The following is a 23,275-nucleotide window of genomic DNA, read 5'->3' on the forward strand; positions in this document are numbered from 1 at the left end:
ATTGTTCTTATTTATGTTGTCCTTCAATACTTTTCATAATGCCTTCGTACTCTTTATTATAGTATTTGTATAGAGATTTAAAAATATTTCGTAGATACATCAAAGTGAGTTAAATCAGCTGCAGAACAAAAAAGAGAAGGCCACTTGACCATAGAACAAATTTAAATGGTGGCTAAAAGAAAGATGAGAAGAGAGAGATGATTCAGTGCACAGGCCCATGGGGGCACAGAATGTGTCTAGAATCCTGAAAGGAAGCTGCCATCTGAGTCTGTGCTTCAGGTGTCCACAGAGCAGGTGCTGATGTGATGGACACGCTGGTTGAACAGGACCAGCTCTTCTTGGCCTGAAGGCCCACACTCTACCCCTGTACCCATCCTGTTCCTCCTGTAGCACTTGTTTTTTTTTGTTTGTTTGTTCATATCTTTTATTTGCATTTATTTTTTGCTAAATTTATTCTTGGGCTGTGAGTTTTTATTTCTTCAGTTTTTTTCTGTGATATCTTTTTCTTCTGTGCAGCCTCCTCTTCTGGTTAAGAACAGGCTGCTCTTTTTAGTAAGAATCATTCAGTGTGGCAGGGAGTGCTCATGTATGGGTTGATCCACTCGTGAGCTCTGTAAGTCCTGTGTCACAAGCTGGGGGTTCTGTTCACCTGGATGTGCTTAGTGACCAGGGTATCTGTATCTAATAGCCCTTAAGTTCAACATTATCCTCTTCATTTTTTGAGCATGTGCTGTAAAAATTCAGCACTCTTTTTGGGCCGTCAACCTTGCATGCCGCCCCCCTGTTTCACCTGGACACATCTACCAGCTCCACCAGTGTAACAATGGAATGGCACACATTGCTTATATAAAGTGACATCCTTCAGATATTTGGTGGCTTTTCAGCTATGTATACCCTTAATGGCTCGGGCAGTTTCACAGGTGTTCTTAAGGTGAACATAAAAATTTGAACCTCTAGATTTGCATGATTTGTGGAGTTTTCTCGGTCAAGTAAATAGTGAACCACTTTCAAAGTCACTTACCAGAAAAATAAGCGCCATGGCTGTCATTCTCATGGGAGAATTCATGAGAACTCAACATCTCCCTCTTAGTTAGCACTTGTTTATTGATGGATTATCATGGCAACAGGTTAATTATCAGCATAGAATAAAATGGGACAATTTACACTTTGTTTTAAAATTAATCAAAATTCTGTCTCTATGGCAAGAAAACTGAGTTTATTTACTAGTTTTCTCTACCTAGGTCTTTCCCAATCATATATATATATTATATATATATATAATGTAAATGTATGTTTTTATATATTTACATTTATATTCACACTCATACCTTCTCTTTTAACTAGCTAGCATTTAGGTAGTAGAGCACATGTTGCGATATGCACCATATGTTAAGACCTAAACTTGTTGAGCCATATATCCCATGTATATATGTATATAAAGATACATATATATGCATATTTTTACATATATATAAGAGTAAAAAAATACCTATGCCAGACATCTTAAGTGACTTAAAAGGTAAATTTTGTTAACCAGTCTCAGAAGCCATGAAATTATGAATGACAATATCTAATGGGTTTTTTAAGGAAAATAGTAAGTATAGGAGCCCAGCACTATCCTTTGAGGTTGGCAGCAATGACACAACACAGCAACATGCCCTTTCTGATGTGTCTTTCAGTGAAATTGGCTAAGGCAATTTATTGGACTAATGGGATTCTTGATATAATGTGAAGCCTCTTTCTTTTTTGCCAGTTGTCATGTTTGTTATTATATATTTATTTAAGCACCTAACTAACCCTATGCTAGAATAATAGAAAGAAAATACTTTACATTATTATGAAGAGTAATCATGTCATAACAATCGTGTTTTTGGTGTTATTATTACTTTTATGTGATAGTTCATTCAGGACAAGGATAAGATTAGTGGCCTTTATAACAACTTTCTACTAAAATTACATGACCCAGTAAAAGAATTGTGAATGGAATCTGTTTCTTACTTCCCATGGTGACACATACCCTAATCTAGAGTAATTTCTCACCCTTCTTTCCAGAAAAAAAAAGAAGCAGAAGAATTTGTCATTATTTATTGATTGAACATTTACTCATTTACTATGTGTCAGAACGGTTGTAGATACTTAGTGTACGGTGGAGAACTGGGTAGCATGGTCTTTATCCTCTGCCCAGAGAGTAGAAGCTACAAATTGAAATGTACTAATAATAATGTTTTTCTTGCAGACATCTATATTTGCATATTACAGTGATTTTCAGCCTTGGCTGCATAACCAAATTACCTGCCTAACTGTAGAAATTCAGATATCCTGATTTTTAATTTTGGAGAGTCAGACTTTATTATGTTTGGACTAAAGTCTGTGCATAGAAATATTTTTTAAAACTCTGTAGATGATTGTTATGCATAGCTGGTGTTGAGAAATCCTATTATATCAACTGTAGTTCTTATATTGTCTCATTTGACCTCTAGATAAAAACCCTTTCTATTAAATAGAGCAGGTATTGCTAACCTGTAACCACAGTTTTATAAATTAAGTAACTAAAAGCTACAAAATCATGTATCTTATAAATAGCTAAGCTACATCAGAAAACCAGGTCCTCTGACTCACCAGAAAGAAATCTCTTTTTTTAATTAAAACAATTACAGAAAAGTAAATTGGAGTTTTTGGTGTGTTGCTTGTTAAGGGTGAAGAAAAAGATGCATTACTACACTTTTTCCAAATTGTGACTGATTCTCTCTTGTGGCTATTGGAAGGTCATGTTCAACTAATCCAAAATGGTAAGAGAAAAGATTTTTAATATAACAGTCATTATAGAGTTGACCTAACAGTTTGCTAAAAATAAATACCTCATTAGCTGTGGATAAACCACAGTTACATGAAACCACAGTGAAATAATCCCACATACAAAAAAATAAAAGTGCATTTACATGTTCCAGTTTTAAGTAGATAGCATGGACAATGTGAATATTGTATTGGGGGAAAATTGATAAAATGTAACTTTCTCCTTAGCTTCTTAGCAAATGTAAAGTAAGAATTAATCATTTTAACAATTTAGTCTAGGGAAAATTTTTTTATGTTTCAAAGATTACACTTGTGTTTTAGACTTAACGTGAAAGAAATCCCTATGTACAGAGTATAGATATGACTTAAGTCACAGCCTAACTCTTGATGTAAGAGTAAGCTTTTAAATACTGACATATTACTGCACTTGGAAGTTACTTTATAGGATAGTTCTACAGTTACACTGAGAAATGTAAGTGTATGTTAGTTTTATATTATGTTTCCTTAAGACTGAGAAAGTTATAATAATTGGAACAACATTCCTATGTTCTGGAAAGATTCAGATCTTGATTGAAATAAACTTTTAAAAATTCACAAAACAATTGGAAATGGGAACACTGACTTGATATTTGATAAAATCAAGGAATGATGATTTAGATTAGATAATGGTTATTTTTAAATTTTTAGTAATATCTGGATAAAATGATTTGATGTCTTAGATTTATTTTAAAATAAAGTGGAAGGCAAGAAGTGGATAGTGTAGGTGAAATGAGATTAGCTATGATTGGTCATTGTTAAAGTTGAGTGACTAACACATGCAGAGAATTATGCTTTTCTCTCTACTCATGTATGTTTGAAATTTTCATCATAAAGTAGAATAGCTTTAACAACTTATTTTATCATAATTATTTCCAATATAGAAATTTATATACACACTGTGTACTAAATGTTTTCAGTGAATTCCAAGTTAAGAATTTTTAATAAACATCTTTAAGTAGACAAGGGAAAACTACATTTACCCTAGCCACAAAGGAGAATTTTTTTTTTTTTTTTTTTGCTATTGAAGAATAGAAAATAAGCCATAAAAATATCTAATAGTAGTGGAATTGTTTTCTGAAGTTGTTAAACATTTTTTAAAAAGTGTGTCTAGAAGTTCCCATCGTGGCTCAGTGGTTAATGAATCCAACTAGGAACCATGAGGTTGCAGGTTCGATCCCTGGCCTTGCTCAGTGAGTTGAGGATCCGGCGTTGCCGTGAGCTGTGATGAGGGTTGCAGACACGGCTCAGATCCCTGCGTTGCTGTGGCTGTGGCGTAGGCTGGTGGCTACAGCTACAATTCGACCCCTAGCCTGAGAACCTCCATATGCCGCGGGAACAGCCCAAGAAATGGCAAAAAAGACAAAAAATAAATAAATAAATATAAATAAAAATAAAAATAAAAAGTGTGTCTAGTGAAATATTGAAATATTGGACTATACATATAGAAATGAAGAACAGTAGTTAGTATGTGAAAAAAATCAAATATATTCCCTCGGGAGATTGAAAGAGGAAAAGAAAAAGATTGTTTTATAGAAGCTAGGGTAGTGTTCATGGAGCTGCCTTGTCAGCATACCTGATCCCATTTTAATTACAATTCTAATCAGTTAGTGGAGAAGGGAATAGAAAGTGACATTTACTGGGGACCTACCCTGTTCTAGGATAATGTATAGTAGCCTGTAAAAGAGCTGTTACTTTTAGTTTTATGAAGGAAGAAATAAATGTTTTGTGAGGTTAAGCAACTTGCATAAGGACCCAGTGCCAAGCCTTCATAATTGGCTGCTCAGAGCCTAAAAATTATAAGCCAGTTAAAAAATATATTCTATAGTTAGTGATTTTATTATTATTTAAAACAAAATATTAGCAAACATGATACATTATATAACAGTTCAATTTTTAAGCACGTGAGTTGCTGACTACAGTCATCTGTACCCTTTCTATTTCTTCACGTTCTCTCTTTTTCACAGAAAATTTGATTTTATTCACTGAAATTCACTGCTAGAAAAAGAGAGTCAGATTTAAGATATGCTTTATTTTTAATTTAAGGGGAGCTAACAATAGAGTCTTAGCTTAGTATTTCTGTATTTGTTAATAAAAACAAGTGTCTATTTATGGTTATTGAAACAATTTTATTTTATTTTTTTAATTAATTAATTTTTTGTCATTTTGCCTTTTCTTGAGCCACTCCCGCGGCATATGGAGATTCCCAGGAAAGGGGTCTAATGGGAGCTGTAGCCACCCGCCTATGCCAGAGCCACAATGGGGGATCTGAGCCGCGTCTGTGACCTACACCAAAGCTCACGGCAATGCTGGATCCTTAACCCACTGAGCAAGGGCAGGGATCGAATCCGCAATCTCATAGTTCCTAGTCGGATTCGTTAACCACTGCCCCACACGGGAACGCCTATTGAAACTATTTTAAAATGTTTATTGTAAAGTATATAAAAGCAGTAAGTTAAGCAGAAATGATTATGCTTTGATTTGGTTTTGAAAGGACAGGTAATCACAATTGTATTATATAATTTTAATCTTTTTTTCTCTTTCTTTAGTACTGCAAAGTGATCATTTCTTACACTTACTGCAAACTGACAGTGTTCAAATAGGATCTACAGTCATGACTATGCTGCAGAACATTCTACAGATTAACAGGTGACTTTGCTTTGCAAAATATCTAGATTTTTTAAGTTTTTGATCAGAAGCACTGCTGATTTTATTCCAGTTTCCCTGAAGCCATCAATTGCATATAACTTGTACATGACATTTTTTTTTCATTTTTTAGTTTTATTGAAGTATAGTTGATTTACAATATCATGATAATTACTCCTGTACGACAAAGTGATTCAGCTGTACTCTTGTACATGACATTTGAAAAGCTCTATTATTACCATTGTAGATCAGAAAAAAATGAATATAAAATGCTATGAAAGACTGGAAATTTATTATTGAAGTGGTATCTTATCTCAAAGCTTAAGAAGATTTTAGACCAAATCTCAGGGTTAGGGAAGGAAAATTACTGTGATATCTAAAGAAAGTATTAAGGGAGTTCCTATTATGGCTCAGAACGTTAAGAACCCTACATAGTGTCCATGAGGATGTAGGTTCGATCCTTGGCCTCTCTCAGAGAGTTAAGGATCCAGCATTGCTGCAGGCTATGGCATAGGTTGCAGATATGGCTCAGATTCCACAGTGCTGTGGCATAGGCTGGCAGCTGCAGCTTGGATTTGACCCCTAGCCCAGAAACTGCCATGTGCTGTAGGTGCAGCCTTTAAAAGAAAAAGAAAAAAAAAAAGGAAAAAAAGAAAAATATTGGGTTCACAGTGAAGAAAGCTTAATCATGTATTTATTTAGCAAGCTGCAAGCTCGGTATTTGCCAGGTGCTGTAAAAGAAGTAATGGGCAATTTTCCCAAGTTAAAATAGAAAGGTAAAGTAAACACAGTTGAAATTATTGATTCTTTCAGTTCAATATGGATTTATTAAGCATCTACTGTGTGCCAAGTATATGTCTGTCATTAGGTTTGCAAATTGATTAATATACGAACCTTGTCTTCAAATAGCTTACAATATAGTGGGAGAGACCAATACATAAACACAGTTATATTACGGTGTATTGAGTTATGATTTTTAAGGGTATGCAAGTATTAGAGGAGCGCCTAACACACACTGAGGGGGTGGATGCTTCTTAGAGAAGTTAACACCTTAAATGAAACTTTAAGGATGAGAAATTAGCCAAGGAGGAAGAAGAAAAAGCAGTATTTTTAGGCAGAGGTAACAACATAAGCAAATGCACAGAGATAAGGAGCAGCATGTTGAGGGGGAAAAGTAGGCTGGGGTTCATAAGACAGAATACCATAGAAGAGAGAGCTACTCAAAGAGATAACCCCATAGATCTGCGTAATCCCTTTCAAGTATTCAGAGTACTGATAAGCACATGCGTTTGAGGAAACTGCCCAATGTCATGGCAAAGAGTGACCTAAAAAGATTAAAAGGAACAGTACCAAAGACTCACAGAGAGCCAAGGAAACTGCCTGATTTCAGTAGCCAAATTGGAAAATATCATGAACAATGGAGCATTGCGTAGAGTACTCAGGAAGGTTTCATTTCTGGTAGTGGGGGATAATTAGCACTAGACTGAGCACTATTGTGGACCATCCAAATAAAATAAAAGCTAGATCTGAAAGGATCAAATTATTTCCAAGCAAGTTAACTGCATCTGGTTATTGAAACTACATCTTAAAATTTTCTTTACGGAGCTCCCATTGTAGCGCTGTGGAAACGAATCCGACTAGGAACCATGAGGTTGCAGGTTCGATCCCTGCCTCACTCAGTGGGTTAAGAATCCAGCATTCCCATAAGCTGTAATATAGGTCGCAGACACCACTCGGATCTGACATTGCTGTGGCCCTGGTGTAGCCCAGCAGCAACAGCTGTGATTAGACCCCTAGCCTGGGAACCTTCCTATGCCATGCTTGCAGCCCTAAAAGGACAAAAGACAAAAAAAAAAAAAAAATCTTCTTTATTGCAGAGTATACAAAGGCAAGAAGTTTAACAGAGATGGTCATACTTTTATTTGGCTTTAGAAAGATGAGAAAATCCCACTTGTACCAAGAATCTCTACTTTGATCTTTTTTTCCGCTCTTCCTTTGTAATACGAAGTAATCATTTCTTGCCGTAATCATTTCTGCAAACTGATGATGTTCATATAGGCTCTACAATCATAACTATGTATAAAATTCTAGAATACATAAACTTATTTATAGTGGCAGAAAGCAGATCAGTGGTTGCCTGGAAATAAGGTGCCAAGGAGGGTGAAGAGGGAAGGACTACAATGAAACAAAGGAAACTTTGGGGCTGATAGATATGTTTGTTATCTTGCTTGTGATGGGCAAATGTCAGAACTTATCAGATTGTACATGTAAATACGTGCAGTTTGTTATATATTAGTTATACTTCAGCAAAGGTCTTCAAAATAGAAAATGATCAGGCCTTGATGAACATTTTCATATGGGATAAAAGATATGTTCAGGCATGACATCAAGTTTTCTGTATTGGGTAATTAGATAGTCACACAACCAAAACAAAAAAATATATATAATGAGTTGGTTTGGAGAACTATATGAATTCAATATTGACTATGTCCAACATAGGTAGATACATTTCTCACAAGCAGAAAAACAGGCATCCATGCAGACTTGTACACAAATGTTTATAGCAGCTTTATTTATAATAGCCAAAGACAAGACAACTCAAGTGTCCATTGGCAAGTGAATATGACTTCTAGGAGTAATCTGGACTAGAGTTTTACATTTATGAGTTATCAACCTACAAATGATAGTTAAAAACATGAGAGAAGATGAGCTCAGTGGAAAATATGAATAGAATAAACAAGGAAATGGGCTGAAAATGGAATCCTAGGAAGTAACCTTTAAGGGGTTATGTTGGAGAAGGGGAGCCCAGAAAGAAGACTGAGAAAGAATAGTCAGACATCTGTAAGTGGAGGATTGAAGGGGTCCGGAAGAACATTGTATCATAGAAGCTGAATGATATATCAGGTATAGCCTTTACGGTTACTTTTTCTAACTGACCAAAAGTCATTTTTATTGTTGTTGAAAAATAATCTATTTGCATTGCTCTCAAATAAGAATCATTGCTGGGAGTTCCCATTGTGGCGCAGTGGGAACAAATCCCACTAGGGGCCAAGAGGTTGCAGGTTCAATCCCTGGCCTCACTCAGTGGGTTAAGGTTCCAGCATTGCCCTGAGCTGTGTTGTAGGTTGCAGTCGCAGCTCGGATCCTGCATTGCTGTGGCTGTGGCTGTGGCCTGCAGCTGTGGCTCTGACCCCTACCCTAGGAACTTCCGTATGCCACGAGTGCGGCCCTGAAAAGAAAAAAAAAAAAATCATTGCCATTATTCGTTTTCTGCATGCCAACATGAACACTTATAGAACTGCAAGATACCCAAATCAATAGCAAATGAATAGCCAAAGGTATAGACCCTTAGAAAACATAATACTCCTTTGTGAGGACATCACGTAATCCCTTTTGACCATTTCTAAGTTTCAGATAATTTTTCATGACATCAGTCATACAAGATGAGGTGTTGTTGGTGTAATGAAGGAAATACCAAAAGAAAAGTTCCTCATATATTAAGTATTTGATAATTGAGTTCCTAAAGCATGTTTGCCTTTGAATATCCTTAAGCAATGAACCATGTACTTACTGTCTTATGATTTTCCTCTTATTATTGCCTTGAAGCTTTTCAATCATATATTTAATATTTTGCACATTTATCGCTCCCTGCAATTTGATTGCTGGTTACTCTAAGTAGAGGGCCTTTGGCTACTCCATATTTTACCTAGCATGTTGCCTTCAATACAGTAAGAATTCAGTAAATTGATTTAATGTGATATATTCTTAGAACTAAGCTATACACTTAAAAATTTGGTTATCTTCTTGGATCAGGTCACAATCAGGCATCAAGTTACTGAAAGTTGTATATTTAACTTGTGGTACATATTAATTAGTAATGGTACATTTTAAATTTTTTTTATTTTGTTCTATTAGTGGTGATTTACTCAGAATAGAAGGGAAAACCCTGCATTCAATTTTAGATGAAGTTGTTTTCAAACTTTTATCAACTCCTAGTCCAGTCATAAGAAGTACTGCTACAAAGCTCCTACTGTTGATGGCTGAATCCCATCAGGAAATTTTGATTTTACTGAGACTAAGTGGCTGCTACAAAGGTAGTGTATATATTCTCTCTTTCTTTGATATTCTCAAAAAGAACATTTTTGATGGTTTATGGAAAACTAAATACCTATTTTTTGAAAAAGTCAGTAATAACAAGTATGTAGATAAAACTCTGTCACAACAGATAATAATTCAGGAAAAAAATCTTTATGTAATCCAGCCATGTTCATGTCTCAACAGATGGCATATGATACTTTATTGATGAGGTTACAATGAATATTTGTACTCATTCTGACAAAAAGGTTGTGTTTTGAATATACCATATAGTATAATAAAGTAATAACAAAAAGATCAGTAATCTTACTTAACTTTACTGAGAAGGCAGAGCTGTCCTTGAGATATTGGCAGCCTTTTTAGTCTTTACATCAATTAATAATTACTCTTCAGCTCCTATACTGCATTTCCTTAAAACTAAAAAAAACTCCCTTACCTCCAAAATTAAACATGTATGTGAATACAAAGTCAGAAAACTTGAAAAGGACTCAGTGTATTACCATTACCATATAATAGCTTTCATCTAAATGAGCATTTACTGTGTGTCAGATATTATTCTACATAGTTTACATGTATTAAAATATTTAATCTTTATAACAACCCTGTGAAATGTTTACTCTTACCCTCAGTATATAGCAGTAGAAACAGGCATGGAAAATGTAGGTAGTTTACTCAAGTTCACTCAGACTTTTCAGTTGCCAAATAAAGTTACATGTTAGCTTTGTTTTATTTCTTTGCTACCAGAGCCATGAAATCTCATTACAATATATTTTCTTATTCAGTATGGTCAAGAAATAGGTTTCTAGTTCATGAATATACTTATTAATACAGGGTTATATTATATTTGAATTTTAAAAGATTATAATATAATGGGATACATTTAATATCAAATTATTACAGTGGCCTTTAATCATTCTTGATTTGTAAGGCACCTGAGTGACTTACCGTGCATGAGTCATTACTCTGAACATTGTAGTTATTTTATGTATTATAGGAATAGAGAGGGGAAAAAAGTGCCAATAATAATACTCTCTAATTGATAATTGTGCTGGATACATATTTTTATTTCTGTAATTAGATTTCTTCTATGAAATGTGAATGTCTAAGAGAGTTCATTATAAAAGAATTTCATTTTAACAGTCTGTTTTCTTTTCTCAACAGTAGAACTTACTCAGTTTCCTCAAGATATTTTATAGTTATTAATACTGCTGAGGGAGTTCCTGTCATGGCTCAGTGGTTAACGAACCCGACTAGCATCAATGAGGACGCGGGTTCGATCCCTGGCCTTGCTCAGTGGGTTAAGGATCCGGCATTGCTGTAAGCTGTGGTGTAGGTCACAGATGTGGCACAGATCCTGCGTTGCTGTGGCTGTGGTATAGGCTGGCAGCTACAGCCCCAATTTGACCCCTAGCCTAGGAACCTCCATATGCCATGGGTGCCGCCCTAAAAAAGACAAAAAAATAAATAAATAAATAAATAAAATAAAATACTGCTGAGAACTTGTGTCTTGAAGAAAGTATAAGACGTGGAAAAATCCATATAATGGCTTCACCAATTGTATACTCCAAAGACATACTCTCTTTCTTATGTATATTGCTTGCATACATTATAATACATAATTCCACCATGCCCTGGAAATAGTACTTACTTTGTAACTAATGTTACTACTCAGTTTTATTTGGGGACGAAAGAGCAACATATTAGTATTATAGCACTTCTCCTATAATACTATGTTCAGGAAACTATTTATTTGCCCTAAATTATATACGTTACTATATATTTTTATTTAATAACAACTTCCTTTAATTAATAGTAACAAATGACCTTTAATTAATAGTAATTAATGACCTACTATGTAATTAATAGTAACTAATAATAACTAATGCTTCTATAGGATAGGTATTTTCTCAGTATGTATTTATTATCTTTAAAATGTTTTCGTTTGGAGTTCCCATCGTGGCGCAGTGGTTAAAGAATCCGACTAAGAACCATGAGGTTGCGGGTTTGATCCCTGCCCTTGCTCAGTGGGTTAACGATCTGGCGTTGCCGTGAGCTGTGGTGTAGGTTGCAGACAAGGCTCGGATCCCATGTTGCTGTGGCTCTGGTGTAGGCCGGTGGCTACAGCTCCGATTAGACCCCTAGCCTGGGAACCTCCATATGCCGCAGGAGCGGCCCAAGAAATGGCAAAAAGACAAAAAAATAAAAATTAAAAAAATAAATAAAATAAATAAAATGTTTTGGTTTAAGGTATTTACATTAAAACAGAAGAATACTATACATCTCTACTCTTTGACTTACCAAAATGATTCTCCTCCCTTTTTTTTTTAAATTAAAGAGATTGACTAGACAGTTTTTTGTATCATATCTCACAAGTGAACACATAAGAACCCTTAGGACAATGGACTATCTTAAATACCTCACTTTAGATGTTTTTGAGAAAAGGAAAAAGAAAAATCACTGATTAATCTTATTATTGTTTCTGAAGTAGACTTTTTAACATCAAATTAATTCTCACTAGATAATAAAATCTTATTTTATTATTAATAGTTGTGCCTTTGTTATTCCATTTCAGAACTCAGAAGTCTACTAAATAAACAAGAGCCTGGGACAGAGTTTAGTCAAGAACTTAGACAGCTTATTGGGCTTTTAAGCCCTAAGGGCTATCAGGAAGTAGAAGAGCAGGTATTAAATTATAAAAATTATTTGCATGATATTTGCTAACATTTCAGTGAACATTTTAGTTTAAAATATTGGATAATAGTACCCTCTTGAATTTTTTATTTGCTTTCTCTCCCCTTTCCTTCCCTTATTTTCCCCTAACATCCAGAGCAGCCATAGTTTGATAAGAAAAAGAATTGCTCATAGACTACATTTTTAACCCTAGAGCCTTTTATATTTTAGCCCCTAAGGAGGGTCCTTCATACCCTTGAATTCTTGAATAAGTCAAGCCAGGCGTAATAAGTGAACCAAAGATGTTAAAGCATTAAATGAGTAGAAATACGAAATCCTTGTAATTGAATGTAAGTGAGATTAATCAGGGAGACTTCAGAGCTAACTACACTATGTCTTGAGTATGTTCTAGATATCGCTTGAGCCTCCTTTGAAAGGTCAGGTTTAATATTCTTAGGCCTTCGCTGTCCTGGACCTGTGAAAATGTTGCCTCTGCCTAGCTTATTAGGGATGGAGATTAATATTTGCTCAAGCCTGATATTTTTAAGAAGTGAGCTTCTAAAAAAGACTTTGCTAGAGATGTCTCTAAATTAGTTTTGCCCTTTAATTTCAGAAACTGCATCAAGCAGCTTGCCTGATTCAAGCTTATTGGAAGGGTTTCCAAACTAGAAAGAGATTAAAGAAGCTTCCATCTGCTGTGATTACTTTGCAGAGGAATTTCAGGTAAAAAAGTTTGGCGAGAGGAATAATAATATGAGAGAGCTAGATACTTCATATTGGAGTACAGCTGAGTAAAAACTTGAGAGTTTGGGGTTTGTTTGTTTTCTTTGTCAATTTTCTAATCTGTTTCTTTCATTCCTGCTTTCATTCTTACTCCACACGATTCTGAGTACCAGCACTCCATTAACTAGAAGTATTTTTGAAAGCAAAGGACATAATGTAAGACACAAATCTAATGTGCCAGATACACAATCCTATTCACTTAAGACTTTTTTTTTGTCAGCTGAGCCTTCAGAGGGAGACAGTGACAGTTATCTTATTAAACACTTAAAACTAAACGTTGCTGTAATTGTTCATGTGTAATTATGGTAAAAATGTGTATGAGTATGTAAGGATTTAAGTATGTCAACCTGATTTTCCTCAATAAATATGGCATGAGTATATATGGTTAATGAGATACGACACAGTTGGTCATTTATCCCTATTCCAAGTAGACTAAAAATTAAATACTGAAAACATGGCCCAGTTTTTATATCACTAACCCATCCAGATTCTTAGAGGCAGTAAAAAGAAATACACACACACCACATACAAATGAGTTAGCTCCTAGCTCATCGCTGGTGAAGTAGAGCCATCTCAGGTGATTTTTCATGCAAGCTAATTTAAAGTTAAGTTTTAGTTCGCTACAGTGAAACTGGCATATTCCAGTAGTCATTTTTTAAAAAGAAAACTGAAACCATTATTTTAATAACTGCAGCTGCATTTCTCAGTTACAAACATGTTTTAAAATAGTGGAAATTGAGTCATTTCTGTCTGTGTTTTCTTTCGATTGCCTCTAAGAATTTAGATTGGTTGGTGGTAGATATTGAAGCCACTCTGGGTAACTGTGTCTGTCAGTGGAGATTCTTTTGTTGTTAAAAAGTTTCCTTCAGGAGTGGGTTACAAACTTAACTAGTATCCATGAGGATGCAGGTTTGATCCTGGCCTTGCTCAGTGGGTTAAGGAACTGGTGTTGCTGTGAGCTGTGGTGTAGGTTGCAGACATGGCTTGGATCCCACGTTGCTGTGGAATAGGCCTCCGAGTCAACCCCTAGCCTGGGAACTTCCATATGCCACAGGTGCAGCCCTAAAAGGCAAAAAAAAAAGTTCCCATCAGAGGAGACTTACAGATAGTTATTAATATAATTGGGCATGAGTTTTGTTGGTAGCAAAAACAAAAAAAAAGTATTAATTTTTGGGGGGGCTCCACCCACAGCATGTGAAAGTTCCTGGGCCAGGGACTGAACCAATGCCACAGCAGAGACCAGAGCCACTGCATTGACAGTGCCAGATCCTTAAACCACTGTGGCCACAAGGAAGCTCGCAAGAATTAATTTTTTTTAAACATGCTTTAATTGCCTAATATATGTCAGGGGCTACACTAGGTTTGGGGAGAGTTAAACAAACTTGAGTTTGTATCCCTCTTCAACAACTTTTGGGCTGAATGATCTTGGAAAAGTTTCCCCACCTCTTTTAATCTCAAAATTCTCATCTATAAGATGAGGATAATTATGTACCTCACAATGTTAAAATAATAGGAAGTCCTTTTAGCATGTTACCTGGCACTTAGAAAGTGGTAGGGAGGGAGGAAATGAATATGGCACATTTTTTGCCCTTAAGTATTTACAAATCTAGGTAGCTCTTTAAACAATATTCATGAAAGGCAAGTGTAATTCATTACAGCATTGCTCAAAGTTTATTGTCTATCCTACTGGCTATTTCTTTAAAAAATATTTTATAAGCATTTCTTTGGTCAAATAAATTTGGGAAATGAATACTTTGAGAGTCAAAATCAATATCCTTTTATTTAAGAGACTGAGATGTTTTTGGTATAGCTTTGCTTTTATACTGAACTCAGGTAGAGTAGTTATCACTTATGGATTCTACATGCTATCATTCTCAGCTATCCTCCTAAATTTAAAGATGCCCTTATGCCATGGATTCAGACCTTTAATGTTTAGTGTTATAGTAGTTGCTAAATTTGTCAGTTTACTTTTTTTGCATTAAAATCTTTATTTAAAAGTATCCTAGGATTGGAGTTCTCTGGTGGCCTAGAAGTTAAGGATTTGGCATTGTCATTGCTGTCGCACAGATTTGGCCCCCCAGCCTGGGAACTTCAACATGCCACAGGCATGGTCAAAAAAAAAAAAATTTTTTTTTTTTTTGCTTTTTGTGTTTTGTTTTTTGGATTATTTTGTACTTTATTCTTGTTACAAACAGTACTTAGAAATGTTTCCTTAAAGCGATTTGCAAGAGTTTCTCTAAGACAGATGTCCGAAAATAAATTTTATGGATAGTGATTCCATATGCATCTTCCACTTCACCAGATCTTTCTAAAATTTTCTCTAAAAAGTACATATTTACCCTCTTAGCAGCAATGCATGAGTTTCAGATTCTCCACATACTCTTACTATACACAGTATGTAATACTACTCATGTTATCAAATGTCTTTGGAAATGTTACAGAACATTAAACCTGGGTGACAGTAACATGAATATTCACTATATTTATTTCTAAATTTTCTGTATAATTGAAGCCTTTCTTAATTTTTTTTCCCCACTGTACAGCATGGGGATCAAGTTGTTCTTACAAAAAAAATTTTTTTTAACTTATACTAGGATTATATGTTTTGTCCACTTAGATATCTAGGGAATCTAATTAATATTCTACTATTTTAAAATAGAAATTCCATTGCTTTATGTAACAAAACTAATTATAAATTTATCCATTAAAAGGCATTAGCCATAAAGCCAAAATTATTTAAATCTCACATTATAATGATTTTAATTTTTTAATCTCAAAATTGCTCCAGGCTTCAGCACCTTTCCTCTTCTATTAGTTGCAACAGTTTATGCAAATTCCTCTTACTTCCTTTGTAGGTAGGCTTTCTGCAAAGGTTATTTCTGTCTCTTTGTGGTCAGGTCATTGTCTCAAAATAATTTCCCTCTCCCATGTTTTGTTGGGGGGAGGGACTGCCCATCACTCATGATTGTGGACCTAAAGATTCATCAGAGCTCTTCAGATTCAACAAGAGATATTCTTTTTTTTTTCTGGTGATTTTCTGTTTTACCTTTTTTTTAAACCCAGTAAATTTTATTATATTTATAGTTGTGCAACAGTCATCATAACCCAGTTTTATAGCATTTCCATCCAAAAATCCCCAGCCCAGTCTATGAGTCTGTATCATTTTTTCAGATTCCACATATAAATGAAAGCATGCGACATTTGTGTCTCACTGTCTAACTTCACTTAGCATGATAATTTCTAGGTCCATCCATGTTGCTGCAGATGCCATTATTTCTTTCCTTTTCATGGCTGAGTAATGTTCCATTGTGTATATGTACCACATCTTTATCCACCCCTCTGTCAATGAACATTTAGGGTGCTTATATGTCATGGCTATTGTATATAGTGCTGAAGTGAACATTGGGGCACATGTATCTTTTTGAGTCATGGTTTTCTCTGGATAGATGCCCAGGAGTGGGGTTGCTGGATCAAATGGTAATTCTATTTTTAATTTCTTTGAGGAATCTCCATATTGTTTTCCATAGTAGTTGCACCAAATTACATTCCCACCAACAGTGTAATATGGTTCTCTTTTCTCCATACCCTCTCCAGTACTTATTGTTTGTGGCCATTCTGGCTGGTGTAAGGTGGTACCACATAGTGGTTTTCATTTGCATTTCTCTAATAATTAGTGATGTTGAACATGTTTGCATGTTTGTTTGTTTTTTTCTTTTTGGCCATCTGTATGTCTTCCTTGGAGAACTGTCTATTTAGTTAGATCTTCTGTGCATTTTTTGATGGGGTTGTTTGGTTTTTTTTGTATTGATCTGCAGGAAGTGTTTATACATTTTTGGAGATTAATCCCTTGTCAGTCACTTCATTTTGCAAATATTTTCTCCCATTCTGTGGGTTGTCTTTTTGTTTTGTTTAGGGTTTCCTTTGCTGTGCAGAAACTTTCAAGTTTAATTAAGTCCCATTTGTTTATTTTTGCTTTTATTGTCATTACTCTAGGAGGTAGATCTGAGAAGATGTTGCTGTGGTTTATGTCAGAGAGTGTTTAGCCTATGTTTTCCCCTAAGAGTTTTATAGTGTCCAGTCTTATATCTAGGTCTTTAATCCATTTTGAGTTTATTTTTGTGTATGGTGTTAGGAAGTGTTCTAATTTCATTCTTTTACATGTAGCTGTCCTGTTTTCCCAGCACCAGCACCACTTATTGAAGGGACTGTCTTTTCTCCATTGTAAATTCTTGCCTCCTTTGTCATAGATTAGATGACTGTGTGCATGGGTTTAATTCTGGGCTTTCAGTCCTTTTCCACTGATCTCTATTTCTGATTTTATGCCAGTACCATTACTGTTTTAGTGACTGTGGCTTTGTAGTATAGTCTGAAGTCAGGGAGCCTGATTCCTCCAACTCCATTTTTCTTTCTCAGGATGGTTTTGGCTATTCTGGGTCTTCTGTGCCTCCAAAAAAACACTTTAAACTATTTTGTTTGAGTTCTGTGAAAAATGTTCTTGGTAATTTGATAGAGATTGCATTGAATCTGTAGATTGCCTTGGGTAGTATAGTCATTTTGACAATATTGATTCTTCCAATCCAAGAGCATGATATGTCTTTCCATTTATTTGTGTCATCTTTGATTTCTTTCATCAGCATCTTATAGTTTTCAGAGTACAGGTCTTTTGTCTCTTTTGGTAGGTTTATTCCTAGGTATTTTATTCTTTTTGATGTGATGGTAAATGAGATTGTTGCCCTAATTTCTCTTTCTGCTCTTTCATTGTTAGTGTATAGAAATGCTGTTGATTTCTGTGTATTAGTTTTGTATCCTTCAACTGTACCAAATTCATTGATGAGCTCTAACAGTTTTCTGGTAGAGTCTTTAGGCTTCTCTAGGTATAGTATCATGTCATCTGCAAGTAGTGATAGTTTTACTTCTTCCTTTCCAATTTGGATTCCTTTTATTTCTTTTTATTCTCTGATTGCTGTGGCTAGGACTTCCAAAATGATGTTGAATAGTAGTGGCAAGAGTAGACATCCCTGTCTTGTTCCTGATCTTAGCAAGAATTCTTTCAGCTTTTCACCATTGAGAATGATGTGAACTGTGGGTTTGTCATATGTGGCCTTTATTATGTTGAGGTAGGGTCCCTCTATGCCCACTTTCTAGAGGGTTTTTATCAGAAATGGGTGTTGGATTTTGTCAGAAGCTTTTTCTGCATCTATTGAGAGGATCATATGGTTTTTATTCTTCAGTTTGTTAATGCAGTGAATCACACTGATTTGCGGCTATTGAAAAATCCTTTCATCCCTGGATAAATCCCACTTGATAATGGTGTACAATCCTTTTAATGTATTGCTGGAATTGGTTTCGTTAATATGTGTCTTGGGGTGTTCCTCCTTGGGTGTATTTTATATGGTACTCACTGTGCTTCCTGAATTTGAGTGAGTGATTCCTTTCCCATGTTAGGGAAGTTTTCAGCTGTTATCTCGTCAAATATTTTTTTCTGGTCCTTACTTGCTTCTCCTTCTAGCATCCCTATAATAGGGATGTTGGTGCATTTAAAGTTGTCCAAGAGTTATGTTAGACTGTCTTCATCTTTTCAATCTTTTTTCTCTTTTCTCTCCTGCATCAGTGATTTCCACTAGTCTGTCCTCCACCTCGCTTATCTGTTCTGCCTTCTCTATTCTGCTGTTGTTTGCTTCTAGTGAATTTTTTATTTTAGTTATTTTGTTTGGCATCTCAGCTTGCTTAGTCCTTAAATCTTCTATTTCTTTGCTCACTGTTTTTTTATAATTTCTAGTTTATTTCCAAGATTTTGAATAATTTTTACTATCATCAGTCTAAAGTCTTTTTCATGGAGGCTGGTAATCTCCAGATCATTTAGTTGTTTTTCTGAGGTTTTTTTCCTTATTCCCTTATCTAAATCATAAGTCTCTTTTTTCATTTTGTATAGATTTTTGGGTATGGTCTCCTTTTTGTAGACAGTAGGGCTATAGCCTCTCTTGCTTCTGATGTCTGCCACTCTTATGGCTGAAGTTTGTACAGGGGCTTGCCTTAGGCTTCCTGATGGGAGGGACTGGTGCCTGCCCACTGGTAGGTGGAGCCAATTCTTATCCCTCTCATGGGTGGAGCTTTGTCTCTGGGTGTGATTGGACACTGTGCACCTGGGGGGTCTTTAGGCAGCCCATTTGCTGAGGGGTGGGAGCTATGTTCCCACCTGGTTTGTTGTTTGGCCTGGGGCTTTTCAGCCCTGATGGTTGGGGCCAAATTTTTCCAAAATGGCCAGGACTAGAGGAGCACATGCTGATGACTATTCCCAAGACCTTTGCCTCCAGTGTTCTTCACCCACAATGAGCCACAGTAACCCACTGTTTTCCAAAAAGATCCTCCAAGAACCACAGGCAGATCTGATCCAAATTGCTTTGAAGTCTCTGCTTTCCCCTGGGACTCAGTGCAAATAAAAGTCTATATGCACTTTTCAGGAGTGGAGTCTTCATTTCCCCCAGTTCTGTGGAGTTCCTGCACACAAGCCCTACTGGCCCTCCTCCCCAAATGCGCTGGGATTTCTTCCTCCCAAAACCAGGTCTCCAGTCATGGGAACCTGATGTGGGTCAGAACTCTCACTCCCATGGGTGATTTTCTACAATACAGTTACTTTCCAGTCTGTGGGCCCACCCTTGGTGACTATGGTGTTGCTTCAATCGCATAATTGCTCCTCCTATGGTCTTGATATGGCCTCCTCTTTGTCTTCTGCAGTAGGATATCTTTTTTGATGGTTTGAGGTCTATTCTGATTGAAGGTTGTTAAGCAGTTGGTTGTAATTTTGTTGATTTTATGAGAGAAGGTGAGCTCCAGTCCTTCTACTCTGCCATCTTCAAGAGGTACTCTTTTATGGTTACACCCTTACTAAAGCACGTTCTTGGAGGCTTCTTTTTTACTTACTCATTTTCATGGTTAGAAACTATTTTCTGTTAATGTTTTCTAACAGCTGCCTCAGTTACTTTCAGGAAAGCTTACAATTTACTACCTCTGTCATTGTGCTCTTACGTATTTTGATTTATTTGTTTGACTTTGTAGTGAAGAAAAGTTTTTCCCTCTAACCATTTTAGGTTCATTGCCTGGGGCCCTGAAAATTTTACTGACAGAAACAGATTATTAAGAGAAAAACAGTTTATTAATGTTTAAGCACACATCACATGGAAGAAACCTGATGTGATACATAACTCAAAGGGATGGTTAGAACTTGTGCTTATATAGCTATTAACGAAGAATGTTAAATTTATAGAGAAGTGATAGATGAAAAGAATTTTAGGCTTCTAATGGCAGTAAACTGAGGGAATGTAAATATACTGGGGGAAGTAATAGAAGATATGGTTAATTTGTGCGACTCTGTCTTGGCATCAACTTTCCATCTTCATGGGCGTAAAACTTCCTTGGGAAGGGGAATTTATGGCATTCCTCATTTCTCAGATGTTTCTGCTTTAAGTCAATTAAACAACACTAGACTTCTTTCTGCATTTCTTGGTTTTCATTTGCCTCCAGCTGAAAACAATCTTTATGCCTGAGTAGCTATTCCACTATTGTTCAACTTCCCCTTGAAACTAAGCTCAAGCATATAACTATCTCTCTTCTCTCTTTGCCTTAGTGACAATGATTATAGGCAGCAATCACACAGATAAATGTTTGAGTTAATGAACAGAACCCATATTTTGCCCATCAACTCATGTGGGACTCTCCTAGTTCATATTTATTGTATCACAGAAAAATTCCTGGAGAATTACTGATGTCTAAGCATCGTATAGTTTGGTCACCTCCCTCTTTGATGGTAAAGATTCATGTTAATTAAATGTAAATTGTGGAATGTGCTTACATAAATTATTTTGAGAATACAGTATCTGATCAGTCATTCCCTTTTCAGAAGTGCAATACAAATGCCAGTTAGATGCTTACTCTTTCTTACAAAGGAATCAGTTAGATGAATAATCTTTTAATTTTTGAGTGATTATAGAAACTCTTACCCACAGAATAACTAAAATGTTCCTAAAGGTGTTAGAAAAACATTCAAAATCATATTACTTCCTAGTAAATGTTTACAAACAGTAAATTATAACATATGAATTCATAAACACACATATTTACAATTTATATTCATTATTTCAGTCACTGAACCTTACTTTTCTACTGTCTTCCTGGTTTGTTTTATATTTCCATGGTCTTTTGCAGTTTTGCCATATTTTCATTGCCTGTATGTCTAAGTTGTTTCCTAAACCCAGTTTTCTGACAGATTAAATGTCTTAGCAATGTAGTTGTAATGATTACTATATTTCTCATACTAATAGCATATTAAAAATATTAGTAATGCAATATTAGACATTATAATCTATAATCAATTAGAAATTAGAAACAGAGGTGGTTTTTTGTTTTATTGTTAATCATTTTGAAAGGAGATACTGTATAGGGCATATTCTCTTTTATCCTCATAAGTAGGTAAAGGGCAAAACTATATACTATGCAACCCAGAAGTTTTGAAGGGGAGTTCTTTAGGAGAGGCAGGTTTCAATTAGCCATTCTTCAGGAAGATAAGGGCCCTTATTTGATTCTCAGCTCTCAGGGAAGAGCAGGAGATGTTTAGAAACTGTTCAGTTTGCCCTACATCCTTTCTAGAACCTCTTTCCCTTTTGGCACACATGCATGCTTGACAAGTCTTACCTTTGATAATAGGGTTAAGAAAAATGTCTTGAAACAAATAAACTCTTAACACCAGTTTGGCTTAAGCAGAAAGCCAAAGAAAACTTAAATTATAGTTGGTAGCAGTTAAAAGCTGTAAGGAAACAAAAGTATATACACATAAACACACACATGAGATTTTATCAGAATAATTTTGTGAGTTTTCTTTCTCTGCTTTAAAATATTTTCTTATAAAGTCTTATGCCCATTGTTTTTTCTTTTTGAAAAGAAATTGAGTTAAAATCAATAAACCCTAACTATACCATTATGAAGTCTAGCTGTTAAGACTACAAAGCTAAAGCCAAGGTATCACATTTGTTAGCTGTATAATTCTAAGGAAAGAATCTATGAGCAAATGTTTTTGAGTGAGATCTATACAAATTAAGTCTACAAAGATATAAATAATAATAATGCAGTCTGCTTTTCTTTGTTTAAATCACCTTTAGTTTCTTTTTCTAGGAGTATGTGAATGCATTTTGGGTATATTTACTGTAGACTGGTATTTGTGATCTCCTTAGTAATATACGTAGCAATCAAAAACTGGGTCAAAAGGGCTGAGGAGAAATTTTGATAAATAAAAGCAGATAATATAGAAATACTAATTAAATAAAATTTTTGTGGCTGCATGAAAATTTTCATAATTCTAAAAATAATATTTATTTGTCAGTAACTGAGAAATCAGTAAACATATGAAGTAAATTAAAATCATCCACCACTTATTCAAGAGACTGTCTTTTTTTCCATTGCATATTCTTGCCCCTTTTGTGAAGATTAATTGGCCATTGTTGTGAAGGTTTGTTTCTGGATGTTTCATGCAGATATTGAAAAGTCTTCAGTAATCAGTTGCTTGTTTAGTAGCATATTAATTAGCCTCCACCTTTGTGGGTTTTTTGCAGGTTTTTTTTTTTTTTTTTTTTTTTTTTTTTTTTTTTTTTTACTTGTAGATTATTTCTAATCCTGTAGCATTGTGGTCAGAAAAGATGCTTGATATGATCTCAGTTTTCTTAAATTTACTGAGGCTTGCTTATTGCCCAGCATGTGATCTGTCCTGGAGAATATTCCATGTGAACTTGAAAAGAGTGTGTTCAGCTACTTTCAGATGGAATAATCTATAACTGTCAATTAAGCCCACCTGTTCTAATGTGTTACTTAAATTTGTGTTTCCATGTTGATTTTCTGTTTGAATGAGCTGTCCATTCATGGAAATGAAGTGTTAAAGTCCCCAACTATTATTATGTTACTGTTCATTTCTCCTTTTACAGCTGTTAGTATTTGCCTTATATATCGAGGTACTCCTGTGTCAGGTGCATATGTATTTGCAGACTTTATATCTTATTCTTGGATTGATCCTTTGATCACATATAGTGTCCTTTGTCTCTTTATTTTAAAATATATTTTGTCAAAAAAATATATTTTGTCTGATAGGAGTATTGCTACTACATCTTTCTTTAGATTTCTGTCTGCATGGACTTACTTCTTGAACCCCTCCACTTTGAACTTGTACTTGGCTCTAGATCTGAAGTGAGTCTTCTGTAGACTGTGTGTG

General features: G+C 35.2%; 1 protein-coding gene across 9 annotated transcripts in view; it reads left to right on the plus strand.

The window, feature by feature from the left end:
• IQCB1 (IQ motif containing B1) overlaps positions 1–23,275 on the plus strand; it is a 59,520-nt gene that overhangs the window by 20,067 nt on the left and 16,178 nt on the right. For 8 of the 9 annotated variants that reach the window (XM_084991046.1, XM_084991045.1, XM_084991047.1 and 5 more), the window contains 5 exons: positions 2,696–2,789; positions 5,379–5,478; positions 9,391–9,569; positions 12,143–12,252; positions 12,854–12,963. In XM_084991046.1, the coding sequence (XP_084847172.1) occupies positions 2,696–2,789; positions 5,379–5,478; positions 9,391–9,569; positions 12,143–12,252; positions 12,854–12,963 (593 nt within the window). The remainder of the gene's footprint in view (positions 1–2,695; positions 2,790–5,378; positions 5,479–9,390; positions 9,570–12,142; positions 12,253–12,853; positions 12,964–23,275) is intronic. The other variant, XM_084991051.1, reaches the window with a different exon arrangement.

Source organism: Sus scrofa, chromosome 13, assembly GCF_054392235.1.
Source record: "Sus scrofa isolate SSC_HxYL_T2T_F1_AM1 chromosome 13, Sscrofa_HxYL_maternal_Yorkshire_Landrace_v2.0, whole genome shotgun sequence".
Lineage (NCBI taxonomy): Eukaryota > Metazoa > Chordata > Mammalia > Artiodactyla > Suidae > Sus > Sus scrofa.